Below are 21491 nucleotides of genomic sequence, written 5' to 3'. Positions count from 1 at the left end.
AGCTTCTGTTTCTTCCAGTCCAGCGTTTCTCATGATGTACTCTGCATAGAATAAGCAGGGTGACAATATGCAGCCTTGACGTACTCCTTTTCCTATTTGGAACCACTCTGTTGTTCCATGTCCAGTTCTAACTGTTGCTTCCTGACCTGCATACACATTTCTCAAGAGGCAGGTCACGTGGTCTGGTATTCCCATCTCTTTCAGAATTTTCCACAGTTTATTGTGATCCAAACAGTCAAAGGCTTTGGCATAGTCAGTAAAGCAGAAATAGATGTTTTTCTGGAACTCTCTTGCTTTTTCCATGATCCAGCGGATGTTGGCAATTTGATTTCTGGTTCCTCTGCCTTTTCTAAAACCAGCTTGAACATCAGGGAGTTCACGGTTCACATATTGTTGAAGCCTGGCTTGGAGAATTTTGAGCATTACTTTACTTGCATGTGAGATGAGTGCAATTGTTCGTTACTTTGAGCATTCTTTGGCATTGCCTTTCTTTGGGATTGGAATGAAAACAGACCTTTTCCAGTCCTATGGCCACTGCTGAGTTTTCCAAATTTGCTGGCATATTGAGTGCAGCACTTTCACAGCATCATCTTTCAGGATTTGAAACAGCTCTACTGGAATTCCATCACCTCCACTAGCTTTGTTTGTAGTGATGCTTTCTAAGGCCCACTTGACTTCACATTCCAGGATGTCTGGCTCTAGACGAGTGATCACACCATTGTGATTATCCGGGTCGTGAAGATCTTTTTTGTACAGTTCTTCTGTGTATTCTTGCCACCTCTTCGTAATATCTTCTGCTTCTGTTAGGTCCATACCATTTCTGTCCTTTATTGAGCCCCTCCTTGCATGAAATATTCCCTTGGTATCTCTAATTTTCTTGAAGAGATCTCTAGTCTTTCCCATTCTGTTGTTTTCCTCTATTTCTTTGAATTGATCACTGAAGAAGGCTTTCTTATCTCTTCTTGCTATTCTTTGGAACTCTGCATTCAGATGCTTATATTTTTCCTTTTCTCCTTTGCTTTTTGCCTCTCTTCTTTTCACAGCTATTTGTAAGGCCTCCCCAGACAGCCATTTTGCTTTTTTGCATTTCTTTTCCATGGGGATGGTCTTGATCCCTGTCTCCTGTACAGTGTCACAAACCTCATTCCATAGTTCATCAGGAACTCTATCTATCAGATCTAGGCCCTTAAATCTATTTCTCACTTCCACTGTATAATCATTAGGGATTTGATTGAGGTCATACCTGAATGGTCTAGCGGTTTTCCCTACTTTCTTCAATTTAAGTCTGAATTTGGCAATAAGGAGTTCATGATCTGAGCCACCATCAGCTCCTGGTCTTGTTTTTGCTGACTGTATAGAGCTTCTCCATCTTTGGCTGCAAAGAATATAATCTGTCTGATTTCGGTGTTGACCATCTGGTGATATCCATGTGTAGAGTCTTCTCTGGGCTCCAGAATCACTGCAGATGGTGACTGCAGCCATGAAATTAAAAGACGCTTACTTCTTGGAAGAAAAGTTATGACCAACCTAGATAGCATGTTCAAAAGCAGAGACATTACTTTGCCGACTAAGGTCCATCTAGTCAAGGCTATGGTTTTTCCTGTGGTCATGTATGGATGTGAGAGTTGGACTGTGAAGAAGGCTGAGCGCCGAAGAATTGATGCTTTTGAACTGTGATGTTGGAGAAGACTCTTGAGAGTCCCTTGGACTGCAAGGAGATCCAACCAGTCCATTCTGAAGGAGATCAGCCATGGGATTTCTTTGGAAGGAATGATGCTAAAGCTGAAACTCCAGTACTTTGGCCACCTCATGCAAAGAGTTGACTCATTGGAAAAGACTCTGATGCTGGGAGGGATTAGGGGCAGGAGGAGAAGGGGACGACAGAGAATGAGATGGCTGGATGGCATCACTGACTCGATGGACGTGAGTCTGCGTGAACTCTGGGAGTTGGTGATGGATGAGGAGGCCTGGCGTGCTGCGATTCATGGGGTCACAAAGAGTCAGACAGGACTGAGCGACTGAACTGAACTGAACTGTCCCAGTGAGTAAATAAAGGCTTGGTTGTGACTTTTACTCTTTGTCCTAATTGACCTGATTGTTCAGCAGAAGGTTGTAGGCAGTAAGAGATGTGATCAGATTAGCACTTAAGAACTCTTTCTGGTGGGTGCGAGACAAATCCATGGGATCCACATACATGTAGACACCATTGTGTGGCCATTGTAGAATCTAGAGAAATAAAGATAGCAAAGAGGAGGTTTCTTTTTAATGGTGAGGAGGTGAAATTTTTAAGAAATACTTATTTGTTTGGTTGTGTTGGGTCTTAGTTGCGGCCAAGGGGTCTTTGTTGTGTCCTGTGGGATCTTTTGTTGGGGTGCACACACTTTCTAGTTGTGAAACAGAGTCTCCAGAGTGTGCGGGCTCAGTAATTGAGGCCATGGGCTTAGTTGCCCCGCAGCCTATGGGACTCTTAGTTCCCCAGTCAGGAATCAAATCCACGTCCCCTGCATTGCGAGGCAAATTCTTAACCACCAGGCCACCGGGAAAGCCCTTTGCTGCTGCTGCTGCTGCTGCTGCTGCTGCTAAGTCGCTTCAGTCGTGTCCGACTCTGTGCGACCCCAGAGACGGCAGCCCACCAGGCTCCCCCGTCCCTGGGATTCTCCAGGCAAGAACACTGGAGTGGGGTGCCATTTCCTTCTCCAATGCAGGAAAGTGAAAAGTGAAGGTGAAGTTGTTCAGTCGTGTCTGACTCTTTGTGACCCCATGGACTGTAGCCTACCAGGCTCTTCCGTCCATGGGATTTTCCAGGCAAGAGGACTAGAGTGAGTTGCCATTGCCTTCTCAGAAAAGCCCTCTGAGAGGTGAAATTAACTGAATTTGGTAGCGATTAATTTGAATAATCCCTGATCTCTTCTTTTCCTTCCTTCCCTCCTCACTCTACCCCAAATCTGATTTGATCACCATCTGAGATAGGCAAAGGAAGAAGGGCAAGGTTACAGGAAAAAATGAGTCTAGTTTAATAAGTCAGATGCTCATCTTATCTGAGTCTCAAGTAGGCAGTTGTAGGAATTTGCATTCCTGAGGAGTGTTGTCAACATGTAGGTCATCTAGGGAGCATTCTAGGACAGTACAAACATATAGAGGAAGAAGAAACTGGGCAGAAAAAAAGAAATATCAGGAAAGTAGAATGCCAAAGAGGCAATGTCCTCATTTTTGTTTAAAGTATAAGAAAAATGACTTGTGGAATACAGTACTTTACAAAAATTTTCAGTAATGATATTTAGAATCTTGAAGAACTGTGCTAAATAAATAGAATGCCATATCAGAGGTGTACTTTTTTTTTTCCTCCACGAGGAAAGAGAATGCCTCTTAAGCCATCATTCTACTTCTTTGTGCTAAGAGCATCAGTTTGAAATACCCAGTTCCTAGCAAGCAGTTCCTCTCTTGTACTCTTTTCAGTTGCATACTGTTCATAGAAATGAAACTGAACTTGTTGCTGAACTTTTTGCCCATTTTTCTATCACATTTTGAACTTTAATTCTTATTAATTGCAAAGTACTTTCTGTATATAAAGGAGACAGAAACTGTACATTTTCCTGTTTGTCATTTATCTTTTGAATTTCTCAATTTTTAAAAAAATATATTATCAGGTCAAATTTATCTTTTCTCTTTTGACTTCTGGATTTTAAGTTGTACTAAGGTCTCCCTTTTGCTTTTGTTACAAAGGAATTCACTTAAAAACTTAGCAGATTAATTTTTAGAGCAGTTTTAGGATTACAGAAAATTGAACAGACAATACAGAGAATTCTTCATTTCTCCTCTGTACTCAGTGTCCTCTGTTACCATATTACATTGGTGTGGTACCTTTGTTACAGTTGATGAATTGATATTGACACATTATTATTAACCAAAGTGCATACTTTTTATTAGGATTCACTCTTTGTTGTGTAGTTGTGTGTATACAAATGTATAATGACATGTATCCATCGTTATTTATCAAACGATAAGTTTCACAGCCCTAAAAATCCCTTGCATTCCTCTTAGTTATCTTTCTCTGCCACTCCCCAACCTCTGATCTTTTTACTGTATAGTTTTGCCTTTTTGAGGGTCATATAGATAGAACTGTAACCCAGAAAGAGGGCTCATGTGTCAGAGTTTCACAGAAAGCCAAGCTCTGACAGCGACTGCAACAAAGTAAGGATTTATTGCAGGCTGCTGAGCAAGTGAGTGAGACAAACCTCAGGTCCGCTCCAATTTGGTCTCTGAGTTAGGAGCTGGGGGAGAAGAACAGAGAAGCTGGGGTTATTCATTGTCTAGTGACATTTCTGTGACATTTCTTAGTTGTAGTTTCAGAAGTCAGGATACCTACAGTTTACTAACATCTGGTTGGGTGGACCATGACCCTGGAAGGGCGGGGAAGGGGGCAGGTCTGATAGCTCATCCTGCCCTGGAGAAAAAACCTGAGTCTGTACCTTAATGATAAGTTATCCATGACAGCAATTTTAGTATGATAACAATGTTATAGACAACAGCAACTTTAGTCATCTGACTCTGTTGATTACGGTTCAGTTAGCACAGGGTTGAGGTCAGAGGGGACAAGAAAGGAATACATTTTTGGATATAGAAGTTAATCATAAAGTTGTCAGGGGGACTTGATTTTAGAGGGGGCTCGGTTTCAGAATCATACCACATGTACCCTTTTCAAATTGGCTGCTGTATATAATTAGCAGTATGTTCTAAGATTCCTGCCTGTCTTTTCAGGGCTTGGTAGCTCATTTCTTTTTTTATTGCTGAGTAATATTTCATTGCGTGGATATATCACTGTTTATCTCTTCACCTATTGAAGGACATCTTGCTTGCTTCCAAGTTTTGGCAGTTATCATTAAAGTTGCTATAAAGCTCATGTGTAGGTTTTCTCTATTGATGTGGTTTTTCAACTCATTTGGGTTAAATCTTTGGGGTGTGATTTCTCAGTCATATTTTAAGACTGATTCGGTTTGTAAAAAACTGCCAAAGCATCTCCAAACTGTATCATTTTGCATTACCACCTACGTTGAATGAGTTTCTGTTGCTACACATCCCCACCAACATTTGGTATTGCTGATTTTCTTCTTTCTCTTTTTAACTGTAGCATTCTATTAGGTGTGTAGTGATATTTCCTTTTAATTTGCAGTTTCCTAAGGACATATGATATTGAGTATCTTTTAATATGCTTATTTGACATCTGTATATTTTCTTTGGTGGGGTATCTGCTCAGATCTTTTGCTCATATTGTAAATGCTTTTTTTTTTTTTCTCATTGTTGAGTTTAAGAGTTCTTTTATATATTTTGGATACAAGCCCTTTATCAGATATATATGTTTTGCAAATGTTTTCTCCCAGTCTGTGGCTTGTTCTTCATTCTTTTAATAGTGTCTTTTGTAGAGCAGAAATTCTTAATAATAGTGAAATCCAACACTACATTTTTTTTTTTCATGGATCATGCTTTAGGTTGTATCTAAAAATTCATTGCCAAATCCCAGGTCACCAAGATTTTCTTCTATGTCTTACATTTAGGTCTCTGCTCCATTTTGAGTTATTTTTTGTGAAAGGTGTATAGTCAGTGTCCAGGTGCACTTATTGGCATGTGGATGTCCAGTTGCTTTAGCATCCTTTTTTGAAAAGTCTAGCCTTTCTCCACTAAATTGCTTTTGCTCCTTTGTCAAAAGATCAGATTCTATTTATATGGGTGTATTTCTCCTCTTAATGTCTTAATGGTTCATTTTTACATTTAAATCTTTGCTTTGTTTGGAATTTAACTTGGTGAATGGTATGAGCAATGAATTTAGCTATATAGTAACCAGGTGGTTAAATAGTTATTGCAACAGAACTGAGATTAATCTCAGTTTTCAAGATGCCGTTTTTTATACTAAATGCTCATATATATTTGGGCCTACTTTGGATATTCTCTTTCATTAATCTGTCTTGTTTTGTTTTTGTTTTTCTTTTTTTTTTTTACTGTTACCTTAATTACTGAGTCTTTATAACATACTGCCTGAAAGATCCTGGACACGACTGAGCAACTAAGCACAGCACAACACAGCAAAAGATCCAGGTCCCTTCATATTTCTTTTTCTAGAATTACATTTTTATTCTATTTACATGTGACATTTAAAATTGGGTTGTCCAATTTCTTCTTCTCCCTGACTAAATCCTACTGGCATTAAATTTATAAGTTATTTTAGGGATACTTGGCATCTTTGAATGAATCTTCCTATCCCATAACCAGATGTCTTTCCATTTATTCAAGTTTTGTATCCTCTAGTAGTGTTTTAATTTTTTCTTCGTATATGTTTGGACAGTAAAATTTATTACTAGGCATTTTATGTCTTCTGTTCCTATTGTAAATGGGTTCTTTTCTTGCATTATCTTCTAATACACACATACGGATAAATTTGTATGTGATTAGTAATCTACAGTTATTTATACTTGAAATGGAAAAGATTAAGGTCTTAGTCTCAGAAAATAGAGGAAGAATTGAGTTAGTAAAATCTTAGACTAACAAGTATAAACTAGGGTTGCTGCTGCTAAGTCGCTTCAGTCGTGTCCGACTCTGTGCGACCCCATAGACGGCAGCCCACCGGGCTCCCCCATCCCTGGGATTCTCCAGGCAAGAATATTGGAGTGGGTTGCCATTTCCTTCTCCAGAGCATGAAAGTGAAAGGGAAGTCACTCAGTCGGGTCCGACTCTTAGCGACCCCATGGACTGCAACCTACCAGGCTCCTCCATCCATGGGATTTTCCAGGTAAGAGTACTGGAGTGGGGTGCCATTGCCTTCTCCAGTAAACTAGGGTAATCCTACAATAAATAGTTATAGAACTGCATATTTTTGAACCATAATGGCCAATTAAATTGTGATTTTTTTTTTTTGGTGGGACATTTAAAATATTCCTAAAACATCAGTGACTAAAAGTATGTTGACTTAATGGTCTATTAAGATTTTTCACACATTGATTTTTCAGGATATATTAATGAAATAAACCAAGTGTCTAGAGTATAACAGAATTCTGTGTGTATAAGAAAGGAAGTGGTTAGAGTCTAAAACTCTGAAGGGTCTTCGATGTTACTGTCCTTACATATATACCTGTAGAAATGCCAAGTCTTGGAATTGGCAATCACACACAGCAATAACAGCAGTCAGAGTAATAGTACTGGATTGCTTTATCCAGTTCTTCACAGAGCTGCAAGGTGAAAGCTGTATTCTTAACATCTGTATTTACAGCAAGGTTTGGAGAAGAGCTTAAATGATGAATCTCTTAGTTTATATAGGAGCTGGCATATCCACTTTTTCCTTCTAGAGATAGAGTGCTTATCTTTTTCTCTGGAATTTAACTAAATTGCTTGGGGTGGAGATAAAGGTTTCTGTCCCTAAATATAAGAGTGTAGCTCTAGGGAAGATAAGAAAGATTTTATTACCTTTGAATGGAAGCAGATGGCTTCAGAGAAAAGAAGACAAGATTAAGAGGAGACATTTTCCATCGTTGTGTCCCATCAGTTTTCATATTCAGGAGAGCTGGACTGCACAGGAACACTGAGGCATCTGGGAGAAATAGTCGTCTAACAAAGGCATATATAATACATATTTATCGCATGTATGCATTTCAGTTCAGTTCAGTTGCTCAGTTGTATCTGACTCTTTGAGACCCCATGGACTACAGCATGCCAGGCTTCCCTGTCCATCACCCACTTCCGGAACTTGCTCAAACTCATACCCATTGAGTCAGTGATGCCATCTAGCCGTCTCATCCTCTGTCGTCCCCTTCTCCTCCTGCCTTCAGTCTTTCCCAGCATTAGGGTCTTTTCCACTGAGTCAGTTCTTTGCATCAGGTGGCCATAGTATTGGAGTTTCAGCTTCAGCATCAGTCCTTCCAATGAATATTCAGGACTGATTTCCTTTAGGATTGACTGGTTGGATCTCCTTGCAGTCCAAGGGACTCTCAAGAGTCTTTGGCATTACAGTTCATAAACATCAATTCTTTGGAACTCAGCTTTCTTTATAGTCCAGCTCTCACATCCATACATGACTACTGGAAAAACCATAGCTTTGACTTGATGGACCTTTGTTGGCAAGGTAATGTCTCTGCTTTTTAATACGCTGTCTAAGTTGGTCATAGCTTTTCTTCCAAGGAGCAAATGTCTTTTGATTTCATGGCTGCAATCACCATCTGCAGTGATTTTGGAGCCCAAGAAAATAAAGTCTCTCACTGTTTCCACTGTTTCCCCATCTATTTGCCATGAAGTAGTGGGACCAGATGCCATGATCTTCATTTTTTGAATGTTGAATTTTAAGCCAGCTTTTTCACTCTCTTCTTTCACTTTCACCAAGAGACTCTTCAGTTCTTGTATGCATTTAGTATAAATATTTCATAGTTTCACAAGAAACTGATGATTGGTTTGTGGAAATGGAATGGGAAAGCTAGGATGGGAAGAAAGAATTGGAGGTAGACTTTTCACTCTTCAACTTTTCAGATATTTTTGAGTCCTACAAAAGTGTTAAAATGTGCAAAATAAATAAAATTTAAAATAGAGGTAAGATTATAGATTTAGAGTCTACAAATTCTTAGCTCTATTTTCTAAAATATATATAGCCAAAAAGTTTGGAAACTGTAAGGAAAATGTCACTTCCCAGCTTTAAGATGGCATTAAGAAGGGAATATTTAGAAAAAGATAATATTTAGTGTTACTTCACTAAAGTAACAATTAATCTTTATTTGTTGATTGAGAAAACCTTATGTAATACTCCTGAGGCAAGTCAGATAGAGATATAGGAGACTGCTGCTGCTGCTGCTAAGTCACTTCCGTCCTGTCTGACTCTGTGCGACCCCAGAGACAGCAGCCCACCAGGCTCCCCCGTCCCTGGGATTCTCCAGGCAAGAACACTGGAGTGGGTTGCCATTTCCTTCTCCAGTGCATGAAAGTGAAAAGTGAAAGTGAAGTTACTCAGTCGTGTCCGACTCTTGGCGACCTCATGGACTGCAGCCCACCAGGCTCCTCCATCCATGGGATTCTCCAGGCAAGAGTACTGGAGTGGGGTGCCAGACGCACTGTAATCTCAAAGGTGGGCTTCCCTCGTGGCTCAGATGGTAAAGAGTCTAAATGCTAATAAAGGCCATTTCCCCCACTAGTCATTGCTGACGTCTAGAAATCATCAAATGATCCAAAAAGGAAAGATTGTCTAGGACTGTAAAGAAACACTTAAATCTCATTAACTTTTTATTAAGGTGTGCTAATTGATATTCTTGTGGCAATATTTGGTCAAATGGAAAGTTTCTTTCCTCTTAAGGTTAATATACTCCTGACAATAATATGAACTACAAATATTATGGGAATTATTTTCAACTATCATAATTTCTGCTAACATTTATTTTTATCACATTACTGCAGAGCCTGGGTAGCGCGACTTTAGGTGATGTTGCTATAGAGCCTCTGGGGAAAGATCCTACTGGAGGTGTCTTCCTCTAAAACTCCTGAGCTGTGCCCAGGCTGGTCCCTTCCTGATAGGTTTTGAGCTATTGTTAAATCCTTTATCTCTCTCAGATTTGTTCCTACCCAGTATTGTCACCTGGGTTCCTGTTTGATAGTGATATACTGGGAAAAACTGTAATAAAGTAATTACTTATCTTAGGTTTGAATTCCTCACAGCTCTTTGTTAATTTGGTAGTAACTAATATTATAAACACATCCACCTCTATCACCACAAGCATCCTATTTTGGTAGTAATGGTTGTATCCTCAGAGTGTGCCCCCTTAGACACAGTCCTTCTACTAGAGCATGGCATCGTGCGTGACACGTGATCTGTGTTCAGAAAATACTGGATTGGTGGAAGAATGAATTGGGAAGCTTCACATTTTGGTTGTTAAAAATTTTGGAGGAACAGAAATCTTATGTTATAAGCCTATAAGATTATTTCTGGTGATAAGAATTTTTTAAGTGGTAAGCTAGTAGGAGAATGTATAACATATGACAAAAAGACCAAGACTGATGCTTTAGAGAAAGATCCTACTGGAAATATCTTCCTCTAAAACTCCTGAACCAGGCTGGTCCCTTCCTGATGTTTTTGAACTTTATTACTTGTTTTCTCAATTCACGTTTCACTGGCTTCAGTTTGTTTTTTTAATTGTATTATTTAGAAAATGCTTTTTGAAGTATTGGGGATATTTCATTTTATACATGGCTCTGCCTTGTGTAATATACAGTCATCCCTCAGTATTTGAGGGAGACTAGTTTCAGCACCCCCTAAACCCCCTCCCTTTCTGACCCCTTCTCCCCTATACCAGCATCCTCAGATACTCAAGTCCCTTACATATTAGCATATAACCTATACACACCTTCCTGTAAACTTTAAATCATCTCTAGATTACTTAGCCTAATACAGTGTGAATGCTGTGTAAACAGGTGTCATTATATGGCAGATTCAGGTTTTGCTTTTTAGAACTTTCTGGAATTATTTTTTTGGCATACTTTCCATTCACAGTTGGTTGAATCTGTGAATGCAGAGCCCACTGGCCAACTGTAATTAATTTAGATAAAGTAACTTATCTGTCTGTCTCCCCATGCTGTTGCCCTTTTCCCCTCCTCTCTCTTTGTCATTTTGCCCTAGGGGTTCTGGTAAGGCAAAATAGAAGGTAACAGTTCCTTTTTATTGGATTTTTTAGAATTTGAATAGTGACAGAACATAATAAAAAGTTGTTTTTTTTTTTTCTGAAAAAAAAAAAAAAAAAGGCTGAGCAACCTGCTGCTCTAAAAGCAGGGTAGAGTAGATTCCTGAGTTCCCCCCTCCTTTTTTTTTCTGACACCCACTGAATTCCTGACCATATATTTTATGTGCCTAGTGGTTGTATTAGCAGAGTCTCAGGAAGAGTATGCCAAGGGAAAGGAAGGCCTTTCTAGGGCAGGAAGAGCCCCCAGGTCAGAGCAGGCTCATGGTGTTTTATCGCATCTTTGGAGCAGGAAAATCCTAAGACAGATTTTTCCTTTAACCCATTTCTCCTCCCTGGAACTGGAATAAAAGAGCACCGGCTCGTGGAATGGATCCTAGAGATCCCTAAGTGTCCCTATATTCTGGAAATTAACATTTAAAAATATATTAAAGTTAGGAAGCCATTGGGAATAATCCCAGAGATCATGAGATTATGAATGTCATTAGTTATGGTTATTATTACCTCGTGGATCACTCGCTTGCTCAGTCACTCATTCGTGTCTGACTCTTTGTGACCTGGTGGACTGCAGCACACCAGGCCTCCCTGTCCATCACAACTCCCAAAGCTTACTCAAACTCATGTCCATAGAGTTGGTGATGCCATCCAACCATCTCATCCTCTGTCCACCTCTTCTCCTCCTCTTACCTCGTGGATAATGACTCTTTAATAATAATAACCTTTGGGACTTTAGACACGATGACCTCTTTAAGTCCCATGACCTTTTCTACATAATGGAGTTAATGACAGTACTGATCTCAGATGGTTGCCATGAAAATTAAGGAAGACTAAGAGCATGCCTGGGTGTTCTTAGTTATAAATCCCCAAATCTGGGTCTGACCAGCTTAAGCAGAAAAGAATTTGGAGAGAATATAGGGAATCTCAGTCTCACTAGAAGGGCTGGAGAGCTGGACTCAGATTTATGTGGCTCTGAGTTAGTCATAGTCGTGACACAGAGCTAGTCTCAGGAGGACTGCTGCGTCTCTGCTGGCCATCAAATGCCACAGCTTGCATTGCTGGCCCTGAGGCTGTCGTTAGCAGCCTGCCTTTGAAGCTGACTCTTGCTGCCACTGCTTCTGGAAATAATTCTGCACTGTCCCTGATTCTTTACATCACTGGCTCCCAGTTTAGAATGTCAGACAAGTGATTCTGGGCCATATAGCCTAGCAGCAGGGAACCTGGAAAGGCAAATTTTCAAAATGATCAGCTTATATGAGGGGACTTGGACTTTGCTCACCATGAAGACTTAGAAAACTTGGAATTTCCCAAACTGATAAATTGCCACTACTTATAATATACTTAGTACTATGCCTGACATTTGGGAAGTGTCCCCCTCAAACACTGGCTTTTATTAATTTATACTTGCCAGTCTTTGAGGAAAAGGTTAGATTTCTACTCCTAGGTTTGATTTTTGAAGCAAAAAAAAAAAAAAAAAATTCCAGAGCAGTAAAGGTAAATGGATGGATGTAATTCCCAAGCAGAATTTACAGGCAGTCTGATTACATTCACTAGATGGTGCCTCCCAGTGACTAGCCAAAATATATAAGCAGCCAGTAACCCAGATTGCCACTGAGACTTTCTTGCTATTTATTAATTGCCTCTCTTTTTACCTGGTTTACCATTTATGAAAAGTGAAAGTGAAGTCACTCAGTCCTGTCCGACTCTTTTCCACCCCATGGACTGTAACCTACCAGGCTCCTCCGTCTATGGGATTTTCCAGGCAAGAATACTGGATTGGGTTGCCATTTCCTTCTCCAGGAGATCTTCCCGACCCAGGGATTGAACCCAGGTCTCCCGCATTATAGGCGGACGCTTTACCATCTGAGCCACCAGGGAAGTCCTACCATTTATGAGGGGTCAGTAATAACATACTTTAGAAAGTTACAGGCAAAGTGTCAGAAAACCTGGGTTTGAAAATCTCTACCAGTGACTACTGGTATGTCTTGGAGCATGTTACTTAACCCCTGAGATTCTTTCCTCTGTGTGTCTGTATATGTGTTCCTGTGTGTGTGTGTGTGTGTGTGTGTGTGTGTGTGTGTGTGTGTATCAAGAAATTTCCCAAGAATATCACTGAGGATTTAAATGTGCTAATTCACTTCAGTCGTGTCTGACTCTTTGTGACCCCGTGGACCATAGCCCACCAGGCTCCTCTGTCCATGGGATTTTCCAAGCAAGAATATTAGAGTGGGTTGTCATGCCCTCCTCCAGGGGATCTTCCCCACCCAGGGATCGAACCTGAATTTCTTACATCTTCTGCATTAGTAGATGGGTTCTTTACCACTAGTGCCACCTGAAGATTTAAATGAAAACATGTGAAAATATCTAGGAAATAGTATGACTCAGTAAATATTTCTTTTAAAAATAAAACAAGAGTCCTGGGAATTACAGAAATTTAAGTTTCACGTTTCTTTTAAAAAGTGGAAGAAATCTGTAATGTGTAGGTAAATATTTAAGCAGTGTAACTTAGGGCAGCCATTTCAGGGTGCCCCTGAAGTTATGACATTTTTATAATAATATTGAGATATTTGCCTTTTTCACTTTCATTTTTTCATGAATGCACTTTGTAAAGACCGCGTGATGTGTGTGTGGTGTCACAGAAGAGTGAACAAAGAAGCAAATATGAGAATCTACCTGTCTTCTGTTTAGTTCAGTGTTATAGGGATTTACAAAAGTGTAAAGTAATGTCACTCTTTTTATTAGACTTTTCTTTCATTTTGAAGTTTTTATTTTTAATAAAAAGTGTTAATGTGCAATGGTGTTTATTTTTATTTTTTAAAGAATTAACATTTTAAATTGCTGTTTTAATTTCTGTTTTGGCAACTATTGATAGATGAAACCTACATAAATGCAAACCCATTGAAGAGCTCAGTAATTTTTAAGGGTATAAAGAGATTCTGAGACCAGAAAATTGCTATATTAATGAAAAGTGCTATGTTTTTCAACAAGAGGAAACTGATTGACTAATTTATTGGAATGAACCTTGGGCTTCCTTGGTAGCTCAGACAGTAAAGAATCCACCTGCAATGAGATTCAATCCCTAATCGGGAAGCTCCCCTGAAGAGGGGAGTGGCTACCCATTCCAATATTCTTGCCTGGAGAATTCCATGGACACAGGAACCTGGCAGGCTGTAGTGCATGGGGTCACAAAGAGTTGGACACGACTGAGTGACTAACATTTTTGCTTATTTAAGTATGTGGACTTGGAACAACTTTCAAAATTCATAAAGTCTAGCTTAACAAAAATACACATACAGATAGAGATATGCATGTAGAGATTAAGTGGAATTTGTTGTTAGTAACAGAGAATTTATATAGAAGTAGAATTTTTAAAAGGAGATTCTTTTCAATGAACTGTGATCAGTTATTCTAATCTATACATTAAATGTACCAGGTTCTATTCTAAGTTATTATGGATATACTGACAAAATAGACAAAGTCCCTGCCTCAAGAAGGTAATGGTTTAATGAGACAGGCAGGGATAAACAAGTAAAAAATATATATGAATAATTATAAATTGTGATAAGAACTACAAAGGATCAAATATTATGAAATTCAACAGGAAAATGATGCAGGCCTACTTATACAGGAGAGCCTTCTCTAAGTCAATGATTTTTAAGCTGAGACAGTATATATGAGAAGGAGCAGAGGGAATAGCTTTCCGCAAAGAGAACGGTGTGTGCAAAGACCCTGAGGTGTTGCCTAAAATAGGGTAGACATGAGGAATGGTAGAACAAAATGATGTTGGAGAAGTAGGCAAGATCTAGGCCATGCAGGGCCTTATAAGCAATGGAAAGAAGGCTTTAGTTTAGACATGTGAAGGGCTCGAATGTGTCTATGGCTGAGAGGTTTGTAAGGGATTATTTGGCCAGAAGAGAATGTTAGTAAATATAGTTTATATTGAGGTTGTTGTGATAGAGGGTAAGCAGTTATTTCTCATAACTGTCCCTGGTTGATGTTCTCAGTGACAGAATAATGATTTAGAGAGTGATTTTAATTCAGTATTGAAATTCTTAGGTTCTTACTACTGAGAGTTTGTTTAGAAGATTAAATTTCTTTTTTGATTAGGTTCTTTAACTTACTCAAAATATGTATTAAATAACTAAGTGCCTATCAGATGTTTCTACCAGTAATATCTGTTTGTTTCAGTGCTCTTCTTTTTAATGAAGTAAAATATATTACCACCCTGGGAGACCTTCAGAACATAGAAAATGCTCTAAAAGGGAAAAGAAACGTTGCATTCTCATATGTCAGAGCCATCGGAACACCAGGTATTCATCAACTTTTGCTTTAATCTTTGCTGTGCGTCTATGTTGAAGGACTTAACACAATGTATTTTAACTACCATCTTAATATTTTAAAATAAATTTAAAGGATCTTTTACTGTTACATTTTCTTTCTTCAAGTAGGCAGCATAGTATAGTGATTGAACAAGAACTCTGGAGCCAGACACCTAGGTTAGACTCCCTGTTCCACCACCTACTTACAGTATGACCTTGGCATGCTCAGTTGCTTCAGTCATGTCCAACTCTTTGTGACCCCTTGGACTGTAGCCTGCCAGGCTCCTCTGTCTATGGAATTCTCCAGGCAAGAATACTAGAGTGGGTTGCCATTTTCTCCTTCAGGGGATCTTCCCAACCCAGGGATCCAACCCACGTCTTCCATGTCTCTTGCATTGGCAGGTGGGTTCCTTGAATGCTTCACAAATTTGTGTGTCATCCTTGTGCAGGGACCATGCTAATCTTCCAGTCTAATTTTAGTATCTGAGCTGCCGAAGCAAGCACATGACCTTGGACAGCTGATTTATTTAACCTGTTTCCTGTTCACTAAGATGGTGAAAATAATTGTGCCAACCTCTTAGTGTTATTGTGAGGACCAAGTGAATTTGAAAAAATAAAAAGGTTCCTGGCATATAGTAGGTGCTCTTTGTCTGCTGTTACTGTTTTTATTTCCTAACAGTGCTCATGGTACTTGATTTAGTATTCAGTAGTTTATAGTATTTGGTAAATGTTGACTGACTTAGCTTCCATTTTTATTTTGGTGTTTGCTGTTTATGACATATTTTTCTTGACTTTTAAAAAATTTTGACATCACCTTAGCCTTAATAGGTAATTTTGTCATAAAGAAACTTGTAAATGTTTTATGAACAAATAATTATGCTTTCATGATTTTTATTTGTTAATGGTTATAGACAAGTTAATATAAAATGTTGTTAAAAACATTTAAAATTGTATATGCTCTATGAAATAAAACTATTTATTGAAAAATTCTGTTTTTACAGACATAAAGCTTGATGGCTACATAGTTTAAACTTAGTGTACGTGTAAAATAATAGCCCACAATCAGCCTATTAATTGTTTGCTTTTCAGGGCCCCTCAGGTTATTGTATTTTGTCCATAGTCTGTAATTAAAGTCAGTAAGAGGGATGAACTATACAGGGACTTACACTGCGATAGTGGAGCCAGAAATCCATGATTTATATTTTAGCAGGACCAGTCTGACTTCTGGGTTTGGAATAGAGTAGAAGGAGCAATAGAAGAATAAGGGAGAAAATCCAGAAGTTAGCACAGTAATGCAGGCAGGAGATGGTGGTGGGTGGCTTGGACCAGGGTATCAGCAGCAATGGCAGTGGAAATACATTCGAATTTTAGCAGTAGTTTGGGTTGTAAGAGGTACTGAATTTTCTGACATATTGGATATAGATTGAGAGAGGTAGCAGGGACAAGGATGGCTCTAGGATTTTGGCCCGAGTTCTCTCCCTGAATGGTGAAATTGCTAATAACTAAGGTGGGGCAGACTAGAAATAGTTTGGAGAAGAAAGCTCTGCAGCTGACTTTTGGACACCATACTTGTGAAATCCCCATTAGACAGGCAAGTAGAGATTTCATCAAGGTAGTTGTAGTTGGGTATTACTAGTCTGCATTTGATGGTGGAATACAGACTAGGGATACACATTTATGACATAAAGTTGTGAGACCAGAGGAGACCACGAAGGGAGTGAGGCTGGATGGAAAAGAGACTGAACTCATTAGATACTTCATCATTCACGGGTCAGTAGAGGAGGTGGAAGGAATGACCTGTGTGTAACGAAGTGAAGATAGGGTTTTAGTGAAGAGACAGTAGCAATTGTATCAAAGGATGCTGAAAGACTGATTAGGATAAGAACTACCAGTTTACCATTATGCTTAGCAATATGAAGTTACCCATGCCCTTGATACACATGATTTTTCTAGAGTGGTAGGGATCAGTGCCTGACTAGGGTATAAGAGAATAGACAGAGAGCAACTGGAGGCTGTGACTACAGAGTCTCATATAAGATTTTGCTATTAAGGGAAGGAGGATAGGAGGCAGTGGTTGGAGGAGTATGTGGGGTTGAGTGACGAATTTTTTAAGAAGTGTATTTGTATGTTGACATGAAAGATCTTGTAGAAAAAGGAAAATACATTATGGAGAAATAGGAAGGAAAAATTATTGGAACAACATCTTTGAGTAGACTAGGGTAGATGGAATCTAGTGAATGGGGAAAGGGGTGTCTCTTTGCTGGGAGCATGGAAAATTCGCCTATGGTATTAGGAGAGAAGACAGAGAATATTGGCGTCAATTTAGTTAAGCGGGCAGATACATACGGTGCTGGGAACTTTTTTGGTTTTACTTAATTGATTCATTTTCTTAATGAAATAGAAATAAAGTGATCAGATAGTGTGAGGAAAGAAGAGATGAACTAGTTGTTTTAGACGGCCTGAAAACAAAGAATGGCTGTTACGCAGCAGTGATAGTTGATGCCAGTCATCTAAAGTGGGCTCAGTTATGCTAGCAGGTTCTTGCTTTCTTCCCCTAGTCGTATTCACTTCCATGGGTGTAAGTGCAGAATAGGCAGATGGTTTGATTTTACTTGGATTGTGTTTTGGCTAGACAGGCGGGTGAGTGATTATAAAGACTGATCATGGAATTTAAGCTGGACTAGGAGGGATGAGAGGACCTGAGGTGGGTGAAGGACAGTGAAAACGGTAAGACTGTAAATGCGGGAAGGTTAAAGTTATGTACTAGACAAGTGACCCAGAGATGGATGGTGTGTGTATGTGTTTATTTTGGGGAGGAAGTGCTAGACATTGAAAATTTGGAGGATTTTCAGATTGGTGATTACAAGCGTGAAGTAGGACAGTGGCCATGAATGGTTAAGGTAGGGCTGAAGAGAAGTCACTGGAGTTTCCAGATAAGACCAAGGACTGAAAGGCTAGGATTTTGCAAGGATCATCTATGGGGATAGGAAAATCAGAGAGTGTGACTGTAACAGAAGCTAAATTTTTTGTGAGATGAGGGGGATTAACCCTGGCTGGGGTAGTAGATGACTCCAACAAGGCAGAGTGGTGAGTGGAATAATCTGATGAAATGTGATTCAAGTGATAGAAGATTAGGTCAGGGAGGAGAAGATAAATACCTGGAAATGGCAGTGAGAAAAAAAAAAAAAAGGGAAAATAAGATATGGAAAGGAAGAAGTTGTCAAAGGAATGCTTTAAGAAAACTTCCCAGAACTGAGGGATTTGAGCCTCCAAATTGCAAGGGTTCACTGAATCCTAGCAGTGTTTAAAGGTAGAGCCATGCCAGAGGATCTCATTTTGAATTTTCAGAATATTGGGAACACTATTCTAAAATTTTCCAGAAAAAAAAGGTATGCAGTTTAAGGATCAAGAATCAGGGTGACTTTGGATTTGGGAGCCAATGAAAATGGAGGAATGCTTTCAAAACTCTTAGGGGGAATGACTTGAACCTCGAATTCAATATGCAGACAACTACAGTTAGTAAGAAAGTAGAATAAAGCCACTTTGAGAAGGGTAAGGTTGCAAAAAATGTTTATTCCATATATCCTCTCCCGGAAAGGAGCTAGAGAATGGAAGCAAGGGAACAAAGTAGTCCAGAAGATGAGGGTAACAGGCCAAGGCCCCAACACAAGAGTGAGAATCAGAGAATCCCCAGGACAATAATGAAAGTGAGTTCCTAGGATGAAAGTTGGGGCAGGTTGAGTAGCAGAGTCCACATTCTAACAAATCAGAAGACTCTGCAGAAATGTCTGCAAAGAGAGGGAATAGATAGTAAAACAGATATCTTTGAAGTATTGGGGGCCTTAGTTGCAGAAGAATTTAGGAATAAATTAGCAAGGAATCTAAATAAAAAAATTTTTTAAGATAGTTATAATTGTAGTGAAAAAATTCTCGAAAGGACATTGTATTTACTGAGTCCCAACAATATGAAACCATGAACTTCCAGATGTTCAAGCTGGACTTAGAAAAGGCAGAGGAACCAGAGACCAAATTGCCAACATCCGTTGGATCATCGAAAAAGCAAGAGAATACCAGAAAAATATCTACTTCAGCTTTATTTATTACGCCAAAGCCTTTAACTGTGTAGATCACAACAAACTGGAAAATTCTTCAAGAGATGGGAATACCAGACCACCTTACCTGCCTCCTGAGAAATCTGTATGCAGGTCAAGAAGCAACAGTTAGAACTGGACATGGAACAACAGACTGGTTCCAAATTGGGAAAGGAGTACGTCAAGGTTGTTTATTGTCACCCTGCTTATTTATCTTATATGTAAAATGCAAAATGCCAGGCTGGATGAAGCCCAAGCTAGGATTAAGATTGCCAGGAGAAATACCAATAACCTCAGATAACACAGATGACACCACCCTTATGGCAGAAAGCGAGGAAGAACTAAAGGACCTCTTGTTGAAAGTGAAAGAGGAGAGTGAAAAAGCTGGCTTAAAACTCAGCATTTGAAAAATGAAGATCATGGCATCTGGTCCCACCACTTCATGGCAAATAGATGGGGAAACAGTGAGACACTTTATTTTGGGGGGCTCCAAAATCACTGCAGATGGTGACTGCAGCCATGAAATTCAAAGATGCTTACTCCTTGGAAGAAAAGCTATGACCAACTAGATAGCATATTAGAAAGCAGAGACATTACTTTGCCAACAAAGGTCCATTAGTCAAAGCTATAGTTTTTTTCCAGTAGTCATGTATGGATGTGAGCTGGACTATAAAGAAAGCTGAGTGCCAAAGAATTGATATTTTTGAACTGTGGTATTGGAGAAGACTCTTGCGAGTCCCTTGGACTGCAAGGAGATCCAACCAGTCAGTCCTAAAGGAAATCAGTCCTGAATATTCATTGGAAGGACTGACGCTGAAGCTGAAACTCCAGTACTTTGGCCACTTGATGTGAAGAACTAACTCATTGGAAAAGACCCTGCTGCTGGGAAAGATTGAAAGCGGGAGGAGAAGGGGATGACGGAGGATGACATGGTTCGATGGCATCACCAACTCAATGGATATGAGTTTGGGCAAGCTCCAGGAGTTGGTGATGGACAGGGAAGCCTGGTGTACTGCAGTCCATGGAGTCACAAAGAGTCAGACACGACTGAGCAACTGAACTGAACAATATGAAAACTGACTATTGATCTAATAAAAACTAGGACTATATTGGGCAAATTGAGGGGATAGAATTGTGTACATTTGTGGAATGAGGTTTCAGAAAAGAGAGCTGTTTATCATCTTTCATAGTGGGAAGTCAATAGACAATACTAGCACACACAAATAATCAGGAAATAAGAGTGTAATAGTGTCATTTAGGGATTTGGAGGTAAATACCTAAAGAAAGAGTAAGAAAGTTGGAAGTAGTTGTCCCTTGGAAATTGGAAATGGGGTCAAGGGTAGGGGAACTGTTCATTTAAAAAATATACCTTATAGAATTGTCTCTTTTTAGATAAGAATAAGTTTGATTAAAAAAATAAGCCATGAATACCATACAGACATATTCATATATAAAATATAACATATGAAAGTTGGGTGGCGAATTCATATTCTCTTCCCTACTACTGGGAAAAAACTATCACAGATTTGTCATATATCTTCAAGTATAACTCATTTTTAACTCCCTCTTAGTTCTGCTCTTACCTTGACTTGACTAGAACAGACTTTTTATAACTTCTTTAACTGCCTGCATTTCCCCAACTGGGATCCCTACAAAGGATTTTTCTTTAAACATAGTAGAGCATAAAAGGGTGTAGGAAAGTATTCAAAATAGAATCACAAACTAACCTCTCCTCCCTCTAACCTCCCCTCTCTTTTTTAGAGCACAGAGCTGTCATGGAAGCTGCTTTTGTGTATGGGACCACATACCAATTTGTCTTAACCACGGAAATTGCCCTTTTGCAAAGTATTGGGTATGTATAAGAAACATAAATAAACTATTTTAAGTTTCACTTATTTCACATTACCTTTTCAGCATTTCTGTCATACTCTCACAGCATGGACTAATCTGACAGGAATCGTAAGCAGATGTGAATATATAAATGAAACCTGAAATCCTCTTCATTACTATCATGTGAAAGTGAAAGTTTCTCAATTGTGTCCGATACTTTGCGACTCCACGGACTATACAGTCCATGGACTTCTCCAGGCCAGAATACTGAAGTGGGTAGCCTTTCCCTTCTCCAAGGGATCTTCCCAACCCAGGGATTGAACCCAGGTCTCCCACATTGCAGGCGGTTTCTTTACCAGCTGAGCCACAAGGGCTGTACTAAAATGAGCTTAAAGATACAAAAGTGATGTTAAACTAAGGTGAACCAAGGCAATATGGATAAGCCACAGATGTGATCCCTTGAGTGGTCATGTGTATTTTAGAAATATATCTACCCTAGTAATCAGATAGGGGATCAAATAACAGCTTTTATGATTAAGCTCTAGAGATTCTTGGAGGGT

The 21491-nt window shown here is 39.3% G+C and overlaps 1 protein-coding gene and 1 pseudogene across 2 annotated transcripts in view; one reads left to right on the top strand and one right to left on the bottom strand.

The window, feature by feature from the left end:
• Positions 1 to 21491, top strand: part of TXNDC16 (thioredoxin domain containing 16) — a 90675-nt gene that overhangs the window by 19088 nt on the left and 50096 nt on the right. For both annotated transcript variants that reach the window (XM_040225863.1, XM_040225862.1), the window contains exons 7-8: positions 14880 to 15001; positions 20863 to 20953. In XM_040225863.1, coding sequence (XP_040081797.1) covers positions 14880 to 15001; positions 20863 to 20953 — 213 coding nt within the window. The remainder of the gene's footprint in view (positions 1 to 14879; positions 15002 to 20862; positions 20954 to 21491) is intronic.
• LOC120853765 lies at positions 15415 to 15514 on the bottom strand (annotated as a pseudogene).

The sequence above is a fragment of the Oryx dammah genome, unplaced genomic scaffold, assembly GCF_014754425.2.
Source record: "Oryx dammah isolate SB20612 unplaced genomic scaffold, SCBI_Odam_1.1 HiC_scaffold_26, whole genome shotgun sequence".
Lineage (NCBI taxonomy): Eukaryota > Metazoa > Chordata > Mammalia > Artiodactyla > Bovidae > Oryx > Oryx dammah.
This window is presented reverse-complemented; position numbering and strand designations above follow the sequence as displayed.